The sequence below is a fragment of the Cibotium barometz genome, chromosome 32 (assembly GCF_041138505.1).
Source record: "Cibotium barometz isolate CiBa-2024 chromosome 32, ASM4113850v1, whole genome shotgun sequence".
NCBI classification, from domain to species: Eukaryota; Viridiplantae; Streptophyta; class Polypodiopsida; order Cyatheales; family Cibotiaceae; genus Cibotium; species Cibotium barometz.
This window is the reverse complement of record NC_141077.1, coordinates 9,609,789-9,637,776: the sequence shown is the minus strand read 5'-3', so window position 1 is coordinate 9,637,776 and position 27,988 is coordinate 9,609,789. Positions and strand designations below refer to the sequence as shown.

Below are 27,988 nucleotides of genomic sequence, written 5' to 3'. Positions count from 1 at the left end.
AAAATTGGTGAAATAAGTTTATCTTTTATTATCCAGAAAAGAATAATCCGCACCAATTGTGTATTCTAAAAGTGTAATTTTGATTTTATGCATAGAAAAGTGCATAAAGAAATTTATTTTTATTTCAAAAGAGTTATTCTCATCAATTTTGATTTTATGCATAAATAGGTGCATAAAGAATTTATTTTTATTCCAAAAGAGTTATTCTCATCAATTTTGATTTTACGCATAGAAAGGTGCATAAAGAAATTTATTTTTATTTCAAAAGAGTTATTCTCATCAATTTTGATTTTATGCATAAATAGGTGCATAAAAATTTTATTTTTATTTCAAAAGAGTTATTCTCATCAATTTTGATTTTATGCATAGAAAGGTGCATAAAGAAATTTATTTTTATTTCAAAAGAGTTATTCTCATCAATTTTGATTTTATGCATAAATAGGTGCATTAAGAATTTATTTTTATTTCAAGAGAGTTATTATCATCAATTTTGATTTTATGCATAGAATGATGCATAAAGAATTTTTTTTATTTCAAAAGAGTTATTCTCATTAAAATTAAATTTATGCATAGAAAGATGCATAAAAGATTTATTTTTATTTTGAAAGTGTTATTCTCCTTAAAATTGAAATTTATGCATAAATAGATGTGTAAAGAATCTTTATATAAAAAAAATAAGGATTCTCTTGCATTCTAAGAATGAATAGAGAATAGATGTGATGAAAATTGAAGTAATGAGAATGAGAGGTAGATAGATGTGATGATATGTGATATGAATCAAATAGATGAGAATGAATGGATGGATAGATGTGATGAGAATAAGAGGTAAATAGATGTGATGATATGTGATATGAATCAAATAGATGAGAATGAATGGATGGATAGATGTGATGATAATGAGAGGTAAATAGATGTGATGAGATGGGATGCGAATCAAATAGATGGGAAAATGAATGGATGGATAGATGAGAATGAGAATGAGAGGTAAATAGATGTGATGAGATGGGATGCGAATCAGAGAGATGGGAATGAATGGATGGATGGATGTGGATGTAAGTCCTCTCCAGTAGCCTCCTCTCTAGCAGCACTAGTACTAGCTGCAGCCGGCCTCCCTCTCCTACGACGACCACCACGTGTGTCGTGAACTGGTGTTGTGGCCTCCTCGTAAAGCAAAGTGTAAAGATCTCGGTCCTCTTGTAGAATTGTGGGAATATCCCGCACCTTCTCAATGTCAATCTTGTCGACATTCACTTGCATTGGCTCAGGACCCATAGCTGCCCGCTCAAGAAGCTTCAAGTTACAATTGCAGAAAACAAGACGCTCAAGTTGGGCTGTAGTCAACTTGTTCCTCCTCTTCGTATGGTAGAGCGCCCATGTGCTCCAATTCCTCTCACAAGTTCCAGAGCTACAATCTTGTGAGAGGACTCGAATGGCAAGACGTCTCTGTTCAAAGAGCAGATTTAGGATTAGTACATTATACAAATAAGGTCTCGCCGTTAAAGCTTAAGCGGAGGGGCTTCTTACTCACCAACGTAGGCACACCATGTCCATATTTCTCCCACCATGAGACCGGCTGAAGCTGCGTTTCTCGAAGTTTTGCAGTAGGTCTTGTGAAGTAGCCAGTGTTGTTGCGGAAAGCAAGGAGATCATCCTCTAAGCATCGCAACATTTGCAAATTGCCACCACACCATTTCTCCACATAGGTTTGGAAGTCATCGTTTAGCTCCTCACACTCAAGCTGATCCTCGCTACGCCATAGAGGATGCAACACATGAGCCACAGCATGGATTGGTCTATGAAACCAAACCCAACGGTTTTGACAAATCTACTTGATCTCCGCGATTCTACAAGTTACAAGTAACAAACAAAACCAAAGAAAGACTTTAAAGTTATAACTTAGAAAAGAGCCAAGACAAAAAGGCAATTTGGCAAAGGCTCATGAGCCATGAGTCATGAGCAAAGAAGTACGTACCTCTCTACAGATAGGTAGGCATTGTTGTCTAGTGCCTTCCCGATCCTATCCATGTACTCATAAATGAGGCCTAGTGTACTCCCCTCCATGTCCGTGATGCCCAAGACCGTGTAGATGAGATTTAAGGTCTTCACTAATGCCTCTGCCTCTTCCCACCATGCTTCATTGAGGATCTTGCGTCTAAAATCCACAAACTTTGGGGTCATACTCTTACCCGACTGGATCCATGCATCACAACTAATAGTGCGAATCAGATTTGGCCACACACGAAGAAGCCACTCAAGCACTATGAACATGTATGCAAACCTCGTAGTGGATGGCTTGAGAAGCTCCAAGGTACTATTAGCCCTGTACATGCTCAAAACCTTTGGTCTTTGTGTCACAAATTTGACAATGCTCCTCGTGGTGGCAAAGATTTCGCTGACCCAAAAAATTCTCCCCAAATCCTCAATCAATAAATCAAGACTATGGGAGGCACAAGGGGTCCACACAATTGTTGGGAATGCATCCTCCAACATACTCCCCATGGAGACACAATTGCTTCCATTATCTGTAATAACCTGCACAACATTTTGTGAGCCAATCTCCTCAATCACCTTCTTGATGTGTGTCCAAATAAAGAGACCTGTAAACGGTGAAACCCGCAGTCGATGCATCAATGGCCTTGTAAAACATGGTGCCTTTGCAAGAGGAGATAAGCACATTATACACATTCCTCTTGCGTACATCTGACCATCCATCACATAAGATAGTGCAGCCATATTTCTTCCATGTTTCTTTCAAAAACTCAAGCTGGCCTTCTACGTTGAGTTTCTCCTTCTTTAATTCTCGTGTGCGGATTGTCTCAGCCGAGGGACCCTCCCACTCACAACCAATGCGGCTAACGGCCCGCATGGTCTTCTTCCATTGTATGGTGCGAGCCACATTGAAAGAGATAGCACACCGTATAAACAAGCGCGTGACCTCCCTTGTTGCCTCCTTCATGGCTTGCTTTTGCAAGCCTGCTGTAATGCTTGCTCTTTGCAATGAACCCTTTGCAGGCACTTCCACACTAGGTAAAGGTGTCCTCTTTGCACTAGGGCCCTCACCCACACTTGAAGATACATCTGTCTGGCTCTCAACTCTAGTCCTCTTTGAAGAGGCCACTTGGCTCGAGGATGCTTCACCTGTTGCATGTGCTGCCATATGTTGCTCACCAACATCTAAACCAAGGCGTTGCTTTCTCCAACCCTCAAGTGATGCCAATACATCGGGCGGCACATTTTGACATAAAGCGACATCTCTGCCTGGGACATGCCCCAAATGGTCTTTTACCCGGGTCACTGAACCTGTTTTTTCATATCCACAAAAATTACATTTCCACTTGCGGGAACCCCCACCTCCGACATATCCATCCCCTTTTGTTGCATACTGCCAATAGGGATCTGTAGGCATAGTGAGACTTGAAGTTGAAAGCACTTACCCTCGAGAGTACTTGCCCTTGGAGGCTTGGAAGTTGGGCTTGAGCCTTGGCCCTTGAAGCCTTGAAGAATAGGCTGCCCGGCAGCCACCTGTGAGATTGGAGAGCAGGCTGCCTGCAGAGTACAGGCCTTGGGGCCTTGTGGGGGGCACTGGGGGGCAAAGGCTTGAGCCTTAGGGCCTTGGCCTTGAGCCTTGGCCCTTTGTGGTGATAGGCGCAAGGTTCGAAGAAGCGCAGCGCCGCAGGAAAGGAGAGCGAAATGGAAAAAACGCACGCGGCCCCCCCCGGTTAAACCTGAAAAAAAAATGCACGAAAACGGCGTTTCCGCCGGCCTGCCGTTTTCGGAAACGCCCGAACCGTTTCCAGGGGGCGGAAACGCCGTTTCGTGCTACTATGGATGTATGTGAAGAATAGAAGTGGATGTATGTTAAAGAATGGATGTGGATGAGTGTATGTGAAAGGATAGATGTGGATGTGTATGTGATAAATATGGATGTGGATGTATGTGAAAGGATAGATGTGGATGTGTATGTAATAAGTATGGATGCGGATGTATGTGAAAGGATAGATGTGGATGTGCATGTGATAAGTATGGATGTGGATGTATGTGAAAGGATAGATGTGGATGTGTATGTAATAGGTATGGATGTGGATGTATGTGAAGAATAGAAGTGGATTTATGTGAACGTCTGGATGTGGATGAATGTATGTGAAAGGATAGATATGGATGTGTATGTGATAAATATGGATGTGTATGTGTATGTAATAAGTATGGATAGATATGGATGTGTATGTGTATGTAATAAGTATGGATGTGGATGTATGTGAAGAATAGAAGTGGATTTATGTTAAAGAATGGATGTGGATGAGTGTATGTGAAAAGATAGATGTGGATGTGTATGTGATAAATATGGATGTGGATGTATGTGAAAGGATAGATGTGGATGTGTATGTGATAAGTATGGATGTGGATGTATATGAAAGGGGCGATGTGGATGTGTATGTGATAAGTATGGATGTGGATGTATGTGGGAGAATATATGTGGATGTAAATGTCATGGATATGAATGAGAACTGAAGCGATGAGATGTGAAGTAAACTGGATAGATATGAATGATAAGGGATGTGAATGAATGATATAGGGTTTGAATGAATGATAAGGGATGTGAATGGATGTGATGTGATGTGAATCGGGATGTGAATGAATGATATAAGATGTGAATGAATGATAAGGGATGTGAATGGATGTGGTGTGATATGAATCAAAATGTGAATGAACGATAAGGGACATGAATGAATGTGTTAGCATGTGAATCAGGATGTGAATGGATGTGATGTGATGTGAATCTAGATGTGAATAAATGATAAGGGATGTGAATGGATGTGAATCAGAATGTGAATGAACGATAAGGGACATGAATGAATGTGTTAGCATGTGAATCAGGATGTGAATGGATGTGATGTGATGTGAACCTAGATGTGAATAAATGTAAGGGATGTGAATGGATGTGATGTGATGTGAATCAGAATGTGAATGAATGATAAGGGACATGAATGAATGTGTTAACATGTAAATCAGGATGTGAATGAACGATAAGGGACATGAATGAATGTGTTAGCATGTGAATCAGGATGTGAATGAATGAGATGTGATGTGAAATGAATGTGATAAGATGCGATGTAAACTGGATAGATGTTAATGTATGTGAAATGATGAGATATATGGGTAGATGCAAGTGGGTGAGATATATGGGTAGATGCAAGTGGGTGAGATCTGATGAGGAAATAAGTAATGAGATAGAAAAAGATGTGATTAGATGAGAATGGGAATGCTTATGAAATGAGGTGGATTGATGTGCATGGATGTTTGAATGATGTGGATTGACGTGTGGATTGATGTGGATAGATGTATGGAAGATATGGATGGATGTGTGGATAATTTGGATTGATGTGGATTGGTGTGTGTATGATGAGTGAATGATGTGGATTGATGTGGATGATGTGGATGGATGTATGGATGAGGTGGATTGATGTGTGGAAATGTGGATTGATGTGCATGGATGTTTGAATGATGTGGATTGACGTGTAGATTGATGTGGATGGATGTATGGATGATGTGGATTGATGTGTGGGTGATGCGATTGGATGTGATTTGATGTAGGAATGATGTGATGTGATAGGGATCGATGATGAAAATAAAATTGTGGTAAGATGAAAAAAAGATGGGGTCTAATGTGAAAGGATGCGGAGTAATGAGAAAAGATAGAAATATTGTTGGAATTGTATTTGTTTGTGAAATCTATTTTTAAATGACTGTTTTATGTCAAGAATGTTGGGGAAGCATTTTGACCGTCTTGTGAATGAGGTCATGGAGACCTATCTATTAAAGTTGCAATTGCTGTGCCGGAGAGTCATCGGAGGACATCTCGCATAGCAAGGTTATTTGGCCGAGGTCTTGACCAGCCTCGGTTTGATTAAATGGTGAGCTTCCGGTACAGTGGATGAGGGACCAAGGAAGCGGCATATGAGTGAAGCTCTAGGTGACTTGCGAAGTATCCTAGAGGGTGCTGACCATACGGTGCTCGGGCTCTGGGTCGCGGAAGATACCCACGAGTACATCGGGGAAGATATTGGAACAAGGAGTAAGAGTTGTTTTCTAAATTCAGGCATGGATCTGGTTGATTGACCTTGCTGGTCCTCAACGGATGAGTCCATGGCTCTTTTATATGGATCTGTTGGTTGATCTTGCTGATCTTCAATGAAGATTCCATCTGGATATTTTTATGTGATTATATTGTCGGGTACTATGAGCTAGGAACTATTGAAAAGGCCCCTGAGTGAATAGGTGGTGAGCGTTCTGGTTGCCAATGATCCCATAGGTACACCGATGAAGGAAGGAATTGGAAATTAGGATTCAACTGGATAATTAGAGGATTATGATCAGTAACACTATGGTTTCATTAAATGATTGTTTTAAAGATTGTTGAATCTGTGAAAAAGGCAAGTTTATATTGGGTGTGTAAGTGGTGTGACTAGTTTTATGTTTGCATGAATATCCGGCTAGGGGGCCTGGGAACTCTTTTCCCTGGTACCCGGGACAAAACCTAACCAAATTCCTAATTGGATCCCATCACTACAGCGGTTGGCTAACCCATGGGACTGGATGGACTGATGGATCCGTAAATCAAGACCTCAATTTCTGTATAGTACAATAGATGAGGTAAATCCTGGATAAAAATTGTTCTATGGAAAAGAATCAACCGCTATGCCTCTCAATGAGGAAAAAAGCGTTGGTCTCTATGATCCAAGTACAATCTTTTTCCTGATCTGATTATGGGACTTACGAGTTCGGTCAGATCAGTTCTGTTAGTTCAGGCTTTTGACTACGTTAGAGAAAAGTTATCCTGGAGGAATCGCCCGTGCTTTCCGGGCAAGGTAAGTTTTTTCGAGTTCGGTTTTGGAAGAACCGGTGGATTAGTCCCTTGTCTGGATATCCGTGGGCAAGGCCCCGAGTGTGAGACCTTGCCCCGTGCAAGAAGTGCTACTTCCGCTGCGAGCACTCCCAAATTCGTTGGGAAGTGGGGTCAGGGATCTTACACTTGGTATCAGAGCAAATTTGGCTAATGAGGATCAACTGAGAAGCCAAAAATGTCAAAAATTTATGAGAAGAAGCAGTAAAAGGTTGTAATTGTGTGATAAAATTCATACAAATTAATATTCAAACTGAAATTCGTAAATTGGTAATTGGGTCTTCAGATGGAAGTATCGCAATTGTATGGAATCCCTGACTTGCTTGAGGCCTAGACATGATGGTATTTACCTTATAGTTTCAAGGACCGTGACTACCCGTATATACCGTCGAGGGTATAACTACAGCTCTTTACTAGCAGTATATACGAGTAAATCTAAGACTTGAAATTGTAAGCATTAATACTATCTAGATGATGAATTCGAATGTGGTTGATATGATTTTAAATTCTGATTGAGAACTGATGAGTTGATTTGGATTCTGATTGAAAAATAAAGATTTCTGAATTCTGGCTGAATTGTAATAACTAATCAAAACCACAATAAGGATGAATGGGACGAGTCCCTGTGATAATGTTCGTAGCTGGAATGACATTAATGACTTCAACAAATCACTATGAGATTAGTGGATTGTGCTAGCAGATTGCTGCTGTTAACACTTGACCCAGTGGATCAAGTTAAGGGCTGTCAAATTAAAACTCTGTAAAATTAAAAATTTCCATGGCGGACTGTTTAGATAGAAATCTCGGTCTAATGGACCATTACTGTGATAAGGATTGAATGTTACGATCTGAGTGAATTATTATCTGATGATGAGTTTTATATAAGGGATCTTTATCCTAGGATTCTGTTGGGTTCTCCAGACTATAAGGAACCTAGAATCAGTTGGATCTCTTAAGGAAAAGAATTCTCCTCTAGTTTTGCGAGATGAGGACATCTCGCATTTTTTTAAGTGGGATAGAATGTAAGATTCCTCCCCAGCCTCTCAAGATGTCCAATATCTTCCCCTGTAATCAAATCCCTCTTCAAAAATATAAAAGATCTTGTTTCTACCTGTTCTCGCTTAGAGAGAGAAAATATTCTAGAGAGAGATTATTCAGATTTTGAATATTTTTGGATGGAAAAATATCTCTTCTTATTAAAATGAGTTCCCCCGAAACAGAAGTTCAAAAAGATTTTCAGAAGGTGCATTAGAAATCAAGTATAATCTGTTCAAGAGGCCTTATCCTAGGGGTCCAGATTTTCAAAAAAATTTAAATTAAGGTTTTGAGGGCCAATCAGATTCATCCAAATGTGTGGAGAAGATAAATAGAAGAAATAAAGAAAATCCCCCCAAAAATGAGTAAATACTCACATAAGATGAAGAGTGGACTAAGGACCAAAGGAATTACTAAAAAATTAGATTTTTGACACCTCACAATGGGAATTCCCCCCTCATGAAGGAGGAACCTACTTCACATGTGTGGTGGAGTTTAAAATTATAAAAAATTGAGATATTTCATCTCTCCTCTCTCCTAATTCAAGTCTAGTTCCAAAAAGTAAGCTAAACTGACCTAAAAATGGTCAAAAATTGACCAAACTGATCTGGAAACTTCTAGAATTAGTTTACTTGGTTAGAAGCTCAATTTTTCCTTTAAATAGAAGCCTCACCCTTTGTTGAAGCTTAATAGTGTTTTATGTGCTATTACTCTACTCCTCCCAAGAGCCAAGAACTGTGAATTTCTTAATAGTTAACTAGTTTTTGACCATGCCCTCTTCTAAAGAATTGGTGGCCACTCTTGTTGCAAACAAGAGTAGATCCCTCAAACCATCAAGCCAAAGGAAATCTCCTAGAATTTCATGTAAGTAAGAAATCTTACTTTTTCTTATTCGTTTTCTAAATTGTTTGTTATCTTAAAATGATAAACAGATGCTATGCCTTCTTGGAAAGGCTTTCCCCCTCTCTCATTCATAAATTCAGCCCTTCTTTATCCTAGTTAAGTAATCTGATTGTTGGAATTAAACTTTTCATATTCTTTCTCTTTTAAAAGTTAAATTTGATTAGTTTAGAGTGCTTAAAACCAATTGGGGATAATTTTTAAGTAATTTTAAGTTAGAAAAATTTGAAAAATGGTCAGCCATACAAAGGAGGTTATGGCAAAATTTTCTAAAAATTGGTGAAATAAGTTTATCTCTTATTATCCAAAAAAGAGTAATCCCCACCACAATTGTGTATTCTAAAAGTGTAATTTTGATTTTATGCATAGAAAGGTGCATAAAGAAATTTATTTTTATTTCAAAAGAGTTATTCTCATCAATTTTGATTTTATGCATAAATAGGTGCAAAAAGAATTTATTTTTATTCCAAAAGAGTTATTCTCATCAATTTTGATTTTATGCATAGAAAGGTGCATAACGAAATTTATTTTTATTTCAAAAGAGTTATTCTCATCAATTTTGATTTTATGCATAAATAGGTGCATAAAAAATTTATTTTTATTTCAAAAGAGTTATTCTCATCAATTTTGATTTTAAGCATAAAAAGGTGCATAAAGAAATTTATTTTTATTTCAAAAGAGTTGCTCTCATCAATTTTGATTTTATGCATAAATAGGTGCATAAAGAATTTATTTTTATTTCAAGAGAGTTATCCTCATCAATTTTGATTTTATGCATAGAATGATGCATAAAGAATTTTTTTTAATTTCAAAAGAGTTATTCTCATTAAAATTAAATTTATGCATAGAAAGATACATAAAAGATTTATTTTTATTTCGAAAGTGTTATTCTCCTTAAAATTGAAATTTATGCATAAATAGATGTGTAAAGAATCTTTATATAAAAAAATAAGGATTCTCTTGCATTCTAAGAAATGGATGTGATGAGATGGGATGTGAATTAGATAGATGAGAATGAATAGAGAATAAATGTGATGAAAATTGAAGTAATGAGAATGAGAGGTAGATAGATGTGATGATATGTGATATGAATCAAATAGATGAGAATGAATGGATGGATAGATGTGATGAGAATGAGAGGTAAATAGATGTGATGATATGTGATATGAATCAAATAGATGAGAATGAATGGATGGATAGATGTGATGAGAATGAGAGGTAAATAGATGTGATGAGATGGGATGCGAATCAGATAGATGGGAATAAGATAGATGAGAATGAATGGATGGATAGATGTGATGAGAATAGATGTGATGAGAATGAGAGGTGAAATAGATGTGATGAGATGGGATGCGAATCAGATAGATGGGAATGACTGGATGGATGGATGGATGGATGGATGTGGATGTATGTGAAGAATAGAAGTGGATGTACCTTCTAGCAAGAGGGGGATGGAGGAAAATTGGCCTATCTGAAAAGAGGCAAATGAGGGGGTGTGCGAGGGGCGGTTGCAAGGGGCGGCTGTACTGCAGCAAGCACACTACACAGGGACGGACGGCGGTACAACAGGGCATACACTACGCAGAAATGCGTGTAGCCTGTGGAGCACCCCGAGGGTTTATATAGCTGAGGGATAGGGTACGGGCGTTGCGCAAAGCAAGGACGAAAGGACGGTGTACCATCAAAGGCTATGGATCAGTGTCCTACATGGGTCCAGGGGAAAGGTACGGTGTTGGTTATCAGCAGGGAAAGGAGTGGTACGCATGTATCTAGTCTGAGGGCAGCATCGGTGTCCATGTAGCGGTATGTGTGGACCACACAGTGGGCCGCTGTCCTTTGGTTCTTGTGCGGCCATCGTACGGGCACCCTAGTAAGTGTGTATGGTCCAAATTTTGGGGCGGGGTCCCCAAATTTGGGGCGCTCGCTCAATTTGCGTGCCGAATCGCCCCGGGGGCGATTTTTTTTTTTGTCCGGGAGATTCTCCTGGTCATTGGGGTTCAAACCGTTCGTCAATCAGATGCCCGGTCGTGCATTTATTAAGGTTTAAATGTCATCGCTTTTTAACTAAAATGACTAAAATTTACGTATAAGCTTGATCCGGTGTCCGTTTGGATGCTGGAAAATTCTATATTAGGGTAAAATCGCGTGCAAATTCTAAATTTGGGCTCAGAATTTGAAGATTCTAAGTAGAAATGACTTAAATAATAAAATCATTGATTTTTATACTATAAAAACTCATAAATTTATCTATTACATGAACATTTCTTTATTAGTGAAGATGGGTATGTTACATCCTTCCCCCCTTAAAGAAATCGAGATGTCCTCATCTCGTCATGAATTGGGGATAATCCTTTAAGAGTGTAGCTTCATCTTCCCAAGTTACATCATCTTCAGGGTAATCTTTCCACTGTACTAGATGTTCTACAAGAGTTCTATTTTGGAGTTGCCTTTCCCTACAATCTATGATGCTACTGGGCTGTAATTCAAGGACTCCTTGAGTAGGGATTACAACTTGTTCATCATCAAGAATATGATCGAGACTGGGTACATATGGTTTTAACAAACTTACATGAAATACATTGTGGACTTTGATATGGGCTGGGAGTTGGAGTTTATAGGCACTTTTACCTAGACACTTGATAACTGTATAGGGACCACAATACCTAGGACTGAGTTTCTTATATTTCCCAAGTGATAGAGAACTTCGTTTGGGTCGCACTCATAGAAGAACTCTGTCTCCTTTCTTGAAGATCCTTTCAAACCTCTTGGTGTTAGCATAATGCTTTTGTCGATCTTGGGCAGCTTTAATATCCTTTTGGATTGCCTTGGTTCGTTCCTCCATCTCTTCGAGCACTTTCCTGGATGCCTCAACTCTTATGGTTGAATCAAAGAAATTTAGAGGAGACAAGCATTCTTGCCCATAGAGTGCTTTGAATGGTGACATTCCTATGCTCTGATGATAAGATGCATTGTAGGCAAATTTAGAGGAGACAAGCATTCTTGCCCATAGAGTGCTTTGAATGGTGACATTCCTATGCTCTGATGATAAGATGCATTGTAGGCAAATTCTACCAGAGGAAGGTATTGAATCCACCTTCTTGGTTCCCGTCCACAATATGCTCTCAGAATGTCTTCAATTACTTGATTGACTCTCTCAGTCTGGCCATCGGTCTCTGGATGATAAGCTGTGCTAAAGCAAAGTTGAGTTCCCAGGGCTTGAAATAAGGACTGCCAGAACTTTGAAGTGAATTCAGAATCCCGATCACTTACTATCCTTTTTGGGAGACCATGAAGTTTGAGGACTTCCTTAATGAATATTCGAGCAACATCAGAAGATTTGAAGGTTTTCTTCGCTGGTATAAGGTGAGCTACTTTGGTAAGTAAGTCCACTACTACCAGGATGGAGTCATATCCTCCTTGAACACTGGGGAGACTTGTGACAAAATCCATACTAATGCACTTCCACTTCATTTGGGGAATATCTAAGGGTTGAAGTTTTCCAGGCATCTTGACCCTTTCAGCTTTGATCCTTTGGCATGAGAGACATTGCTTCAAGTACCGAAGGACATCATTTTTCAAGCCTGCCCAATGAAAGCTCCTTCTTACGGCATTTAATGTTTTTGCATAGCCTGGGTGTCCTCTTGCAGAGCAGGACTATCATGAGCTTCATGGAGGATTGGTTTCTTTAAAGCAGGATCCTTAGGGATACATAGCCTGTGATTGAAGTAGAGGCTTCCTTCATGAGTGGAGTATCCCTTGATTAGATTCTTCTCTCTCTCTAAATTTTCCCCTTCTTCTACTAACTTCATCATCCTCTGATAATCTGGATCATGAGATGAGACTTCTTCCACCTTGACCAGTATGGGATTATTTGGCATTGAAATTGCACTCAAGAAAGATTTGCGGCGGCTAAGTGCATCTGCTACCACATTATCTTTCCCAGGGTGGAATTTGATGTCGAAGTCATATTCTTGTAGAATTTCAATCCATCTCCTTTGCCGCATGTTGAGGTTAGGCTGGGTGAAGATCCACTTTAGACTTTTGTGGTCAATTACAAGCTGGAATTTGCCCCCCAAGAGATAATGTCTCCATAATTTGAGGCAATGAACAACTACTAAGAGCTCCAAATCATGGGTGGCATAATTTGCTTCATATTGCTTCAGCTTGTGGCGGGAAGTATAAGCGACTGGTCTTCCTTCTTGGCCTAAGACACCACCAAGTGCTAGACTACTAGCATCAGTAATCACTTCAAATTCCTTGGCGAAATCAGGAAGTTTCAGGACTGGGACAGAAGTAATAATGACCTTGAGCTGATTAAAACTGTTTTGATGGATTGGCAGCCACACTATTTTACAATCCTTCTTAAGAAGATTCGTCAAAGGTGCAGCTACCAAGGCATAATCTTTGATAAAAATCCTATACCATCCCGTGATTCCCAAAAACCCACGAACTTCACGAATTGTTTTAGGGGGTGGCCACTCTAGAATATCCTTGACCTTGGTGGGGTCTACTGAAGTGCCATCTTTGGAGACGATGAATCCAAGATACTCAATTTGATGAGTAAAGAAGGTACATTTGCTCTCTTGGCATAGAGTTTGTGTTTGCGCAACAATTGCAGAACTCTACGCACATGCTCCTCATGCTCTTCCATTGATTTGGAGTAGATTAAGATGTCATCAAAGAAAACAAGCACAAATTTATCCAAGTAAGGACGGAATATATCTTGCATTAGGCGGTTGAAGGTTGCAGGAGCATTGGTTAACCCGAATGACATTACAGTAAACTCATAGTGGCCATAACGGGTATTGAAGGCTGTCTTGGGTATATCTGCTTCCTTGACTTTGATTTGATAGTAACTAGACCTCAAATCTATTTTTGAGAAGACTTTGGCCCCATGAAGCCTGTCAAGACGTTCATCGATGCGAGGGATAGGATACTTATTCTTGACAGTGACTTGATTTAGCCCTCGATAATCTATGCAGAGACAGAGAGTTCTATCCTTCTTTTTTTGGAAAAGAATAGTTCAATGGCTTCATGAAGGGACATTTTATAAGGCATTTTTGAGACGGGTTGAGCTCCAGGGATCACCTCGATTTCATGATCGACTTCTCGAGGAGGCAGTAGCCCTGTAAGCTTGTCAGGGAGATGTCAGAGAATTCTTGGAGCCAAGAGGGTTCTGTCTCCATACTAGGTTCAATGGCTTTGTTGAGCTTGACTAAGAAAACTTGCTGACCCTTACGTGTTCCCTTGAGAAGATGTTTTGCCTTGACTACCCCAGATTTAGGTTTTCCTGTTATCCCCTGAACAGATATTACTTGGCCATGCTCATTTTCAAAAGTGATACTCCCCTGGTTACAATGAATGCTAGCTTTGTTTGCAATTAACCTTTGCAATTAACCAATCCATCCCAAGGATTCCATCATAAATTCCTAATGGCAAGACTCTAAAGTGGCCATGAGTTTACTCATTACCCAGCTCAAAATCAAGGTTTCTTATAGAGTGGCGAGATACTACTTCTTTCCCACTGGCTAACTTTACAGTCATTCTTCTAGCTGTTTTTTGACTCAAGTTCAATTTTTGCAAACACTTAGGAGAAAGAAATGAATGGGTACTGCCACAATCAATCAAAAGCTGAAATGGTTTACCGCCGTGATGAGTGGCTGGGGTTTGGATTACACCAAATTGTTTATTCGGACCTTGGTGTTCTACTGCCGGACGGTGGCACGCTCTTCTTCAGCCATTTCCAAAGTCGATTCTTCACGTGGCCTTTGCCATGCCCATCGCCTCTTGCACCTTGGTGGATAGGGGTTCCATGGGCCTTGATTTCCTCTGCTACCTTGGGGAAATGATGTTGCCATCTTGGGACAGTTGGCTCTAAAGTGTCCCGGCTCATTGCACTCAAAACACAGAGGGCCTTCTCTGGAAGAAGCAGCGTACGAGCGGGGGATAAAAGAGTTGCCTTGTCGCCCTCTGTTGTAGTAGGGGAAATTCTGTTGGGGTTTCTTGTAGGGTTGATCTTTAGGATTTGCCTCAGGGTAAGATCTCTTTTGATGCTTAGGTTTGTCAGTCTTCATTTCTTTCACAAGGGGCTTTGCTCATATGAGAGCATCCTATAATATGCTTGGCCTCATTGCTTCAGGGCGGGAATCTAAGGGTTCATTTAACCCTTGGCAGAAACGAGCCACTTGCTAGGAAGTAGTCATAGCTAGGGCATACTTCCGAAGAGTGATAAATTTGGAATAGTAGTCCTCAAGAGTTAAGCTGCACTGCCTAAGACTAAAAAACTCATTCATCTTTATGGATTCATGGGATGGGGGAAGATATCTTTCCTTCACTGCCTGCTTGATGTCTTCCCACGTTTGAGAATGCTCGGTGACTTCCTTGTCACGGCACCACTGTTTCCACCAGAGTTTAGTATCTCCGATGAGGCGAAACCATGCAAGCACAGACTGATTTGCTACTCCAGTACCGGCGGCAGAGAAATAATCGTCCATCGCCTCAATCCAAACTTCAGCATCCTTCTCAATCTTTGAACCTTCTCCTTTAAAGGAGGGAGGTTGCATTTGCTTGAGCAGGAGCTTCTTCTCCTGGGTATCAGTGTAAAGCGCATTGGAAAGTGGAGGGTGATCGTCCTGGGCATCATTGTAAAAATAATTTTATTTGCACAACGCTTATTTTTGGAGAGTAAAACATTGAAATTATTTTATTTCCAAATATCTACAAGGATGAGTTTTATTACAAAGATCTGAGACTAATATAATTAGTCTTATTTGCCATCAAGGGAAATTCCTAAGCTTGACTATGACATAAGGGTAGAGCGGTCCACATAGGTGAAATATGGGGGTTCCGCTGTAGTTTTTAAGACTCTAAAAATTGATTGTAAGGGTGGTAGACTCTGGATTGAGGTAGGTCCCAACACAGCTACTCTATCAGCAGAGCAAGTAAGATCTACATCACTTGGTCATACACCCAGCGATCCTGAGGTATCCCATCTATAGTCACAGAGGTGTCGACCCTGGGGTACCAATGAACCAAAATAAACGGATCATCTTCAACTTTTCAATCCAATGAATCTGCTTTAGGTCGGTGGTAAGGTTCCCAATTCAATCTGCTCGGATGAAGAAATATCTCGGCCCACGACTCCAGAAATAAGGATGGACGTAGTGATGGCAATGAACACAAGGCATTTTGCTCACCACTTTGAGAGACCACATTGGGATGGACGTAGTGATGACAATGAACACAAGGCATTTTGCTCACCACTTTGAGAGGCATTAAGGATGTTTGGTTTTAAGGGAGCTCATCCTCTCTTGGAGATTCCAGTTCAAAGCTTTTAAGCAAGGTTGTGTAGAATTCAGGGAATGACAATTCCGAGATCAATTTTTCTTTAGTCTTTGCTAAGCAAGGTTGTGTAGAATTCAGGGAATGACAATTCCGAGATCAATTTTTCTTTAGTCTTTGCTTCACTTGGTTTAGATAAGCAACATCTCATATCATGATCATCCTCCATCCTATTGTCATCTAAATGTATTTCTTCTTTACAAAATTTATTGAATGTTTTCGGGTTGGATACAATGATCAAGTTGTGTAAGCTATTTTGCTTTATGCCCATCATGAAACATCTCTTCAATTGAGCATCGTTTAGTTTCTCCCATGGATCACATCGTGAGTCCAAGATTTTTATCTGAAGGATAAAATCTCTAATGGTTTCATTTTATTTTTGCTCAATTGAATAGAGTTCTTTTTCTACACTCCATCGATTAAGTTCTTTTTCTACACTCCATCGATCACCTTGTTTTGAAAAGCCGTGGATAAAGGCTATTTTCAAGGTCCTAAAGTTTGTCTTAATCGTAGGCATCAATGTGATGAATCATGGACTAGCCTTTTCTCTAAGCAAAGGTTCAATACATGTACCTTGGTGGGGCAGTTTGGATCTCCAAAGGCTTCACATCTCCATTCAAACATTTGCATAAATAGAACATGATCATTCGTTCCATCATACTTGCCCAAGATTTTGGAAATCTGTACGATCATGTTTTTGGATGAATCATTGAGGCCGTGTGTGGAAGCTAATGTCGTTATAGGATCTTATTTAGTCCTTGGGCAAACCCCCTTCCTAGATTAGTCAATATCTCCAAGGTTTGGGCATTTAGGGGTTGCAAAGGGTTGGTATTTAGCACTTCTAAAGGTTTAGGACTTGTGGTAGTGCTAGGCAAGGGACCAAATCCCGGAGGGATTGATGTGACACGGGATGTAAATCCCAATGACACTCTTGTTGTCGGCATGGTAAATGGTATTGAGAGTTGCATTTGGGACATGGATCTCAATGGCTCAAAGATTTCAGCCATTGGGTTCACTTTGGGTGTGGGCCCACGTAATCCCTCTATCATTGCCATATCTTGACGTTGCCAACTCCTCCTTAAGCACAAATGTGTTTTTTTTCTACTTAGGTTTTCTTATAGCCCATTACATCGGCAGGAGGCCTGACACACCTTTCTCTGAGTCAAATGAGGGTTTGTTTACCTTAATTTGCTTAGGCTCTAAGCGCACGTGAACGACCTCTTAGAGATGTTTTTCTGAAAAAAGTGTGTGCCTCTGGTGTCTCATATGGAAGCCGAGGTCTTAAAAGTGCATGTGAACGCCCTTAGGATGAACTTTTTCACAAAAAGTGCATGGTAGTAGCATCCCAAATGGAAGAGGAGGTCTCAAAACATATTTTTTCACTGTCTCAAGATTTTTTTTAAAAAATCCCAGAAAGTTTTTTCCTTTTTTGTAACTCATTTTTAATGTATTCCCAAAGGAATTTGGAAAAACGTTGTATGAGAGAGTTGTATTTTTTGAGTACTATAGCTTTATCTCTGATGTTTTCGTGATTTTGTCGTTTAGACACTCAAAAAGTACCCCGAATATGGTACGCGATCTTTTTCGGGCTATTTTAGGTGATTTTTAGTGCTTTAAGGCTCGTTTTACCTCGATCTTCAGGTCAAATTTTGAGGCTGCTGGTCAGAGGCCAAAACGGTGGATTTTGCCCTCGGAAGCTCAAGATAAGAGGACATTTTGGAGGTCATTCATAGGGCCTTGTAAGAAAATCATCAATTCTTATTTTCTCTCTCTAGAAAAAAATCTAGAAATGTTAAAATAAAGAGAACGTAAAAGTCATAAAAGTGTAGTCTCTGAGCCAGAGAGGTAAGTTTTCTCCTAGGCGGCCGTCATAAAGTTTGTTGGAAATGATACATTTGAAACTGCAAGAATAAAGTTAGTTTAGGAGGATGTTATTGCACGGAAGACAGTTTGGAGGGAATTAGAACCTTCATCTCCAATTTCAAAAGATAAATACAAGCCTTCTCTCACCATAGTGAGTCATATTCTTTCACTCTGCCTCATATAGTATACTTACTCATTTCTAGAACACTTCAATGGAGAACAACCATGTACATACTCATTCTATTGAAGAGTCTAATCATGAAAGCATTAAGAGAAAGTACTATCTGCACATTGATCTAGATAGTGCGTATGCGCCCAATCAAAAATGCTTAAGTGGTCAACTATTGCTGTCATCAGATGTCAAAGATCATATGAGGTTGTCGGGGAAGCAACACATAGACCTTTGGTGTGATGGCTCCATCTATCCTATTGACCCCCGTACTGCTTCACATCCTCGCTTTTCAAATCCCACAACTCTCTTGCGTTTTGTAGGTGATGGCGCCAAAGGCTTACTAGGATATTGCAAGTCAATTTCTTACATGCAAGAAAGAGAGAGGCATTATTCACAACATTTAGCAACTGAGCTTCTTGGCTTGTCAGGTGAATGCAAGACACAGAAATTTAGATTGGAAGAACAACAGCATCAAATCAATAGACTAAGAAGTGACCTCCGCAAATATAGAGAAAAAGACACAATCACTTCATCTGGGGGATGTCTAATGGATGTAACTTCCTAGGCATTTTTACTCTCTCGGCTTTGACTTTCTGAGAGGTCAGACATTGACGTACATGATTAAGTACATCCTTTATTAGACCAGGCCAAAAGAAGCTTTTCTTCACAGACATGTAGGTTTTGATAAAACCTGGATGTCCTGCAAATAAGGCTGTCATGGGCTTCATTCAGAATTTGACCCTTAGTTCTCTTATCATTGGGAATGCATAGCCTACAATTATAATACATAATTCCATCATCCAGGCTGTACCCTTGAACTCGGTTCAACTCCTGTGGAGTTTTGCTTTCCTGCATAAGTAGGGTAGCAATAGGGCCAAAAATCTATCTACATGATCTTCTCGCTTGCTTCAATAATCAAAGGATTTGACACTACAGTAATTGCAAGCAAGGAGGCTTTTCTACTAAGGGCATCTACTACCACATTTTCTTTGCCTGGGCGGTACTTGATTTCAAAATCAAATTTCTGCAGGGTCTGCATCCACCTTCTCTGGCGCATGTCGAGATCCTTTTGAGTGAAGATCCACTTGAAGCTCTGATGATCTATCATCAAAGTGAATCTTTGACCCAGTAGGTAATGTCTCCATAACTTTAGGGCATATACTACTGAAAGTAGTTCCGGATCGTGGACATCATAATTCCTCTCATGCGTTCTGAGTTTTCGGGATTCATAGGCCACTGCATGACCTTCCTGTATGAGTGCACCTCCCTGGGCAAAACCACTGGCATCAATTGCTACCTAAAGGGTAAAGAGAAATCTGGCAGCTTCAGAACGGGATTGGTTTACCAAGGCGGTCTTCAGCTTATCAAAAAGCACTCTAGCACCTGGCAGACCATTGAAACGGGATATTCTTCTTGAGAAGATTAGTCAGGGGGGAAGCTATGAGAGCATACTTTGGTATAAAAATTCTATACCAACCAGTCAATCCCAAGAATCCTCTGACTTCTTTCACTGTCTTTGGTTCAGGCCAATCTATGACTGCTTAGACTTTCATGCAGTCAGGAGAAATTCTATCTTTGGATACCAGAAAGTCCAAGTATTCAACATGGTCGGCAGAGAAAGTGCATTTACTCTTTTTTGCAAAGAGTTGGTGCTTCCTTAGAATCTCAAGAACTTTTCTGACATGAACTTCATGGTCAGCTGCATTCTTTGAGTAAATCAGAATATCATCAAAGAAAACAAGAACAAAATCATCCAAGTATTCTCTGAGAATGTCCTGCATTAAGCGATTGAATGTAGCTTGGGCATTTGTCAGTCCAAATGGCATGACAGTGAATTCATAATGCCCATGCCGAGTATTGATGGCTGTCTTCGGGATATCTTGCTCATTAATCCTGATATGATAATACCTTGATTTGAGATCTATCTTTGTGAAGATCTGGGCTCCACTTAACCTGTCCAGAAGCTCATCAATTCTGGGGATAGGATTCTGATTGAGACCTCTGTAGTCCACACAGAGTTTAAGCGTTCCATCTTTCTTTTTTTGAAAGAGAACTGGCGCACCCCAAGGTGAAACACTAGTTCTTACAAACCCTTGTTCTAACAGCTATCTAAGTTGTTCCTTGAGTTTGATGGCTTCAGGAACTGGCATTTTGTATGTGCGCAAGGCTACTGGCTGAGCTCCGGGGGTCAATTCTATGACATGATCTATTTCTCGAATTGGGGGCATCTCTGTTAACTCTGCAGGGAATAAATCATCATATTCACTTAACCATTCAGGTTCTTTAGCTTTTAACTTTGAGTCTACTGGATTCATTTTGACAAGATAAATGCGTTGCTTCTTTCTAAGTCCTTTTAGTAACTTAGAAGTCTTTACTAACTGCAGACTAGGGGATCCTGAAATTCCGGTTCCTTGAACTTTGTTTCCGTGAAGGTCACGGAAGGAGATGGTTCCATTATTATGACAGTGAATGTTAGCTTGATTTTTATGGAGCCAATCCATTCCAAGAATCCCGTCAAAAACTCCTAAAGGTATAACTCTGAACTGGCTCAGTTAAATTCCCATCTAGATTGAAGTGAATATGATCTGTCTCAAGGTGAGTGAAAAGAATCTTCGCACTTGTCAATTCAACTTGCATAGGTTTCCCTGATTTTTAATCTAAGACTAGCTTACGCAAGCATCCAGGGAAAATGAAAGAATGAGTACTGCTTAAAAGCTTAAAAGGCTTACCCTGATACTCAGCTGGAGTATGAATGATGGAGAATTGACGGTTTGGCCCTTGGTTTTCAATTGCAGCATAAATATGTCCTCTTTCCTCTTCCACTACTTCTGCAATTGTGACTGCTCTGGCTGCTGCAATTCGAGGCAGTTCTGGGAAGGAGTTCTGAGGCTACTCTGGATAGAGGTAAACGGCTAAGCTGGAGTTCTTCTGGGATTTCCTTGAACTCTCAGTCCTTGACTTCCCTGTCCCCTTGACATGGCAGGAGTCGGGCAGTCTTTCAGCTGGTGACCAAAACCCTGACATCCAAAACACCGGTTCTCACTTCTGAGCTCTACCCTTGATTCTGATTTGGGCCTTGCTGCCTCTTAAGGGGGAGGAAAGTTTGAAGTACTTCTCGGGCTTTGGATTTTAAAGTTAGAGGGTGTAGGCTTTGGCAGGATCTTAACAACAAAGGCTTTCGCAAAGTCCTTTGCCATTCTTACTGCTTCCGCCATTGAGACAGGTTTGGCATTCTTTACTAAGGTGTCCAATGGCTCATTCATTCCTCGAATGAACTTGGCCATTAGCTGCTCTTCATCCAACTGAGGGGAATATTTGAGGAGAAGGGCAAAAGCTTGATGGTACTCTTCAATTTTTTGGCTATCCTGCTTTAATTCCAAGAATTCATTCATTTTAGTTTCAAGGAAGCTCGGAGGATAAAATCTCTTTATGAGGTAAGCTTTAAGATCGGTCCAGGTCTGGGTATTCCGGTTGAGACAATTAGTCTCGCAATGATTCCTCCAAGTGACCTTGGCCGTTTCCACAATCTTTAACCTGGCGAGAGCCATCTTGCTTCTCTCATTGTAGCCAGTTACATCAAAGTATTCCTCCATTGTAGCCAGTTACATCAAAGTATTCCTCCATTGCTTCAATCCACTTTTCCACTACTTCACCTAACTGTTCCCCTTCACCCTTGAAGGGGAATAGGTTGGGATCTGTGCAGGGCTTTTCGAACATCCGGATCTAACTCTTCGTCATCGGTTAGAGGATTCGGTTGCCTTGCACGGACCGCGCGCCTGACAAAACGAGATTTTTGTCAACTTAACTTTGACAACAGATTTATGATTATTTAATTTTTACGATTTATTCTTTAAACAGATAATTATTTCATCATACTTCATGAAACAAGATTAACCATATTCACAATCATGAAAACAATTTGGAATTTTTTTGTAAAACATCATTTACTATCAAAAGTTTTTGATATATACATAGAGAATCACGGCTCCCAAAATCACTGCCTCGCATAAAGAAGCGAAACTACGAAGGAGACATGCCATGGTACACATGATTCATTACAGAAAGAGGTGCTGTAATTCTATCTCTAGGGATAAAAGCGGCTAAGAAGCCTAAAAACTCGGCATGAAGTTCTGAAGTTCCTGGGTGAATGATCAAAGAGTTACACATGCTGAACAAGCCCTAGCCTTATCAGAATCATGGCTAAGGAAATATTCTACCTGAGCCTCTGACGTTGACTGGTACTGACATTAATACATCGTGTACTCCACAGAACCACATATACCGACATCGCTCTCAAGAGGATCAGGAAAGTAAAGACTCTCAAAATGACGTGCGAGTCTCACTCTGCTTACTCAGGTCGTAGCAGAGTTGATGAGGTGCTCAAATGCAAAGGTTATCATATCCTGACTCTCGAAGAGTTTAGGAATGCCAGATAGATTCGGGGTATCTATCTATAAATTTCCAATTCAATTTATGAGTTTTCAATTTTTGAAGTTCATTCAACATAATATAAACAAGTGAAAACATTATTTCTCAGATTTACTTTAAAAATTTAAGCAATTTTCAGTTGTACTGTTACGTAGATTATAAACAGCGCTCTGATACCACAACTGTGAGATCCCACTGCCCCCTCTGTGCACCGGATTCCCGGATGGTAGCACAGCAGAAGTAGCTTCCTCTTGCGCGGGGCAGGGTTTCTCACTCGAGACCTCACCCACGAATGTCCAGGCACGAGACTAAGCAGGTGGTCATTCCGAAAACCGAAACCGGAAAAATTTTCCATGCCCGGAAAGTGGGGACAATTCCACCATTTTGAATTTCTTAACAAATTTTCTAACGAAGTCAAGACTAATCTTAACCTTCATCTGAATAAACCAGATAGAAGGGAAACTATAACAGACTTAACTTGAAGGAATCAACGCTTTTTTCCTAATTGAATTAGGCACAGGCGTTGATCTATTCGTTTAAGAAGTCTTCAGGTTAATATTTAACTATTCGAGTTCTAAGCGTAATCTTATTAATCAAATTTATTATTAAAACTCTACTAATTCTAGCCATCCGGCCCATGGGTTATCCACCGCCCAACCACTGGAATAGTAGAACCAGACAAGTACTCACCCACCCATAATTGAAAGCCTTTCTTAACTTTTGCTTTAGAATATAGATACTCACACACTCCTCTTTAAACTTTAATCTATAAAACAATCCATTGACAAACAATTACTGGGTACAGATGTCACAACTCAAAATTTCCATTCAATCCTTGTTTCTCACAAAATAGTATCACTCTGGACTCTCCGTTGAGACCAGCAGGTCAACAACAAGATCCAGTAATAACAGATTACAATAAGTTTCTCGTCATCATACATATATATCTTCCACGACATACGCATGGGTGTCCTCGGCACCGCGAGCCCGTGCATCGCGTGGTCGGAACCCTCAAGGATCCTCCTTAGGTGCCCTGGCACTTCACTCAGGGAGGACCGTTTCGTCGGCTCTCGTCCATCGTACCGGAAGCGCACCATTTGAACCATACCGAGGCTAGTCAAGACTTGGGCAGGCTTTGCCGCGTGAGCCATCCTTTGAACACTCCCCGCCGCCAGCTATTGCAACCGAACTTCCCTTAGAACACACATATACCAAACGCTTCCTCCAGCATTCTGGCGTAAGACAATCCTTTAAAAAAACAAGATTTCTATGCAAGTTTTCAATTTTGATTTTCTTTTGAACACAATGAGTATATCTTAATTCCGTATCCCAAGACTTCTAGGTCTGGATTCTCAAACAGAATTCCTCGAATTCAGTAATCTTGATCCTCATATCAAAATCAAAGGTCTCAACTTAGTTTCAGATTCAGTGGGTGATTTGAGTGTAGATTACTGAACTGGTCACATCGTCATTTCTTGAAACTGACGAAGGAGTTACGTCTTGGTCATAGTCTGATTTAGGGTTTGAGTATGGAAAGGTTCTCCTCCCTAAACTATCTTTCTCGAAGGTAATATTTCAATTACTACTTTACTGAATTCAAAACTAAACACGAATTCCTATGAGGAATAAATTAATCATTTATCTAAAATTCTGACTTTGATAATTTTTTTGAATTTTCTCATTACCATCCTAGAGAATATAAAACGGTATAATTTTCCTTCATTGAGTATTTACTTATTCATTTTTCCAATATTCATGGGATTTAAACATAGGATTAAAGTGAACTCTTATTTTGATAAAAAAAATCTTTTATGCATCATTTTATGCATAAAAATCAATATTGGTGAAAGCAACACTTTTGTAATAAAAATTTCTTTTATGCATCATTTTATGCATAAAAATCAATATTAGTGAAAGTAACACTTTTACAATAAAAAAATTTCTTTTATGCATAAAAATCCATTTTAATGAAAATAACACTTTTATAATAAAAATATTATTTTATGCATCTATTTATGCATAAAATCCATTTTGATGAAATTAACACTTTTGTAATAAAAATAATAATCAATATGCATCTTTCTATGCATAGAATTTAATTCTATTGAAAATCACTCTTTTATAATAAAAAAATAATCAATATGCATCTTTCTATGCATAGAATTTAATTCTATCAAAAATCACTCTTTTATAATAAAAAAATAATCAATATGCATCTTTCTATGCATAGAATTTAATTATATTGAAAATAACTCTTTTATAAAATAAAAAAATAATCAATATGCATCTTTTCATGCATACAATTTAATTCTATTAAAAATCACTCTTTTATAATAAAAAATTAAGATTAAACTTTTCATATTGTTTCTCTTAAAAGTGAAAATTAATTAGTTTAGAATGCTTTAAACCAATTGGGGATAATTCCTAAGTAGATTCAGGTTAGAAAAAATAAAAAATGGTCAACCATACAAAGGAGGTTATGGCAAAATTTTCTAAAAATTTGTGAAATAAATTTCATTATTTACTCATTTTTGGGGGGGATTTTCTTTATTTCTTCTATTTATCTTCTCCACACATTTGGATGAATCTGATTGGCCCCTCAAAACCTTAATTTAAATTTTTTCAAAAATCTGGACCCCTAGGATAAGGCCTCTTGAACAGATTATACTTGATTTCTAATGCACCTTCTGAAAATCTTTTTGAACTTCTGTTTCGGGGGAACTTATTTAAATAAGAAGAGATATTTTTCCATCCAAAAATATTCAAAATCTGAAGAACCTCTCTCTAGAACATTTTCTCTCTCTAGGCCAAAACAGGCAGAAATAAGATCTTTTATATTTCTGAAGAGCAGATTGATTACAGGGGAAGATACTGGACATCTTGAGAGGCTGGGGAGGAGGAATCTTACAGCTACCTTAGCCTTTTTTACAACAGGTGTCCTAATATATGGAATCCCAAACTCCACACATCAAGGCTTTGCTTTAAGCCCATAGACGTTTAACGTTTAAATTCCCTGCTGAAATGTTAGCAAGCATACCAAGAGACTGATCAACCTTCTCTTTACCTTTATGTAATGAGGATTGATTTTCTAACGTAGCAGCCTGCTACTCCATGGTCTATCAATAGATGAAATGGAGTGATCATAAAGATGATATTGGGGACAATCACCATGGATGAATACAAGATTAAGGAGATAATCTCATAAAATAGCCATGATGCCTAAGTGAGTTAACCTCCCACCCAAGAGGATGGAAATATCCTTCCACAACCAAGGTATGAAAGCCATGAGGCTCCAGAGTCAAGATGACCAAATATCATGAGATGTCAAAAAGGTACAATAGTCGTCCATGAGTCCCATTTTATACTTGAGCCCATGACCATGGTCCTAAACCTAATCTAAAGATGTTGCTTCATTATATAAACCATCCCTTCCTATAATGATTTCATCCTTGAAATCAAAGGGTGATCATACAAAAATCAAACATATATAAAAGGCTATATATGGAAGTCAAAATCCCCCACAGTCATAGTATCAACGCCCGAGTATGAAGATATGCCAATAATGAATCCCTAAAGTTGCAAAGCTCCCAAGATCAAATGGAAAAGATGATGGACTCCTATCAAGGAAAACCAAGAAACCACCTGGATCAAATGGAAATGATGATGGACACCCATTAGATCAAAGGGAAATCCAATCCATAGAACAGAAGGGCACCACTAGGAGTGGAGCGTGCTACTTAATTTTAAAGGGAAACTTACCAGGTCCAAACATAGTAACAATTGATAGATTGAGAACTCTTTCTTGATTCTATGGGTGGTGGTGGAGTGATTTGTCTGGTTAATTCCGTTAACAAATGAGCCCTCAACCTGCACCCCCCAGCCCCCCCTGTGCCATGCACTCACATCCCCCAACCTCCGAGAGCCGTGCCATCCCCCCCCGGTGCCGTAACCCCACCCCCCCTGCCGTGCAGTGCCCCCCGGCCCCCTGCATGTTGTGCTGTCACACACCTCCCAGCCCCCCCGCCCCGGAGGGAGCTATGCCCTCACCCCCTGGCCCCCCTGTGTCATGCCCTCACACCCCTTGCCCCCCCATGTCGTGCCCTCACACCCTCGGCCCCGTGGAGCCATGTCATCATCCCCCCCCTTGTCGTCACCCCAACCCCCACCGTGCGATGCCCTCACACCCTCGGCAGTGCCATGCCGTGCCATCACCGCACCCGCCCCATGCGGTGTCCTCACACCCCGCAAACCCCCCCTGTACGGTGCCCTCACACTCCACAACCCCCCCAGTGACGTGTTGTGCCGTCACCCCATCGTAGCCCCTCCTCCCCCCCAGTGCTATGCCGTCACCCCACCCCCTAGCCGTGCCATGCCATGCCGTAATGTCACCCCCCGGCCGCCCCGTGTGGTTCCCTCACACCCCGCAGCCCCCCCTCCCCCTGCGATGCGGTCCCCTCACACCCCGCAGCCCTCCCAGTGCCATGTTGTGCTGTCACCCCCTGTGCTATGTGGTGTCCCCCCCTCGTGCACCGGTGTGCAATGCCGTGACATGCCGTCACCCCCCAACCCGCGGTGGCCTCACACCCCACAACCCCCCCTCGGTGTCATCACCCCACCTTGAAACCCCCCGGTCCCGGCCGATGTGGTGCTCTCACACCCCCAATGGTACCATGCCCTCGCACCCTGCAAACCCCCCCGAGTGCAAATGAAATGTTTAGCAGATTTTGAACCCGTATAACATTCACATTTTCACATTTAATGGATACATTCACGCAATGTGAGAGCTCGTCGTCGTCGCCAACACCTTTTTTGCTTATGCAAGTTCTAGGCTTCCATTAGGGGGCGTTTGAGCATAAAAAGGGCCTTGTAAGAATCCCTAATTTTAAGGAACTAAGACTAATTTTTTTGAGGTTTAAGGAGACAAAGTCATAAATGAAGCCTACTTTTGGCCCTAAAAGTAGGGGATCTCTCTAGTTTTCCCTCTCTAGGATTTTCACTCTAGGATTCTCTTTCTAGCCACTAAAACTCTTGAAACATCATCAATCTATAGGGGCCCCAAAAATATTTTTTCTGATTACATCCAAAAATTTAATTATCCATCTCATCCATGCTATCAAGGTGATGTGTGTGTGTACATGGTACGTGTGCGCGCGTATTTTCAAAAGGGTCGTTTATGAACTAAAGAGCTAAATGGACATCATTTAAATGAATGATATAGCAAAAGATGTTCATAAGTGCACAATTGAAATATGTTTATATTTATTTAGATAGGGCTCATAAACAAGGTACTTTGACTTATACTCTAGGCTTCATAATCATTAACAACTATGATCCATAGTAAGGATTTA

At 40.2% G+C, this 27,988-nt stretch overlaps 1 protein-coding gene across 1 annotated transcript; it reads right to left on the bottom strand.

Annotated features, from left to right (window-relative positions):
• Positions 1 to 1,014: 1,014 nt before the first annotated feature.
• Positions 1,015 to 2,178, bottom strand: LOC147619795 (uncharacterized). The gene is made up of 3 exons (XM_086772772.1): positions 1,973 to 2,178; positions 1,529 to 1,793; positions 1,015 to 1,443 (listed from the first exon to the last, which is right to left on the bottom strand). The coding sequence occupies exons 1-3, from the start codon at positions 2,176 to 2,178 to the stop codon at positions 1,015 to 1,017; spliced, it is 900 nt and encodes a 299-aa protein (XP_086628898.1).
• Between the last annotated feature and the right edge of the window lie 25,810 nt (positions 2,179 to 27,988).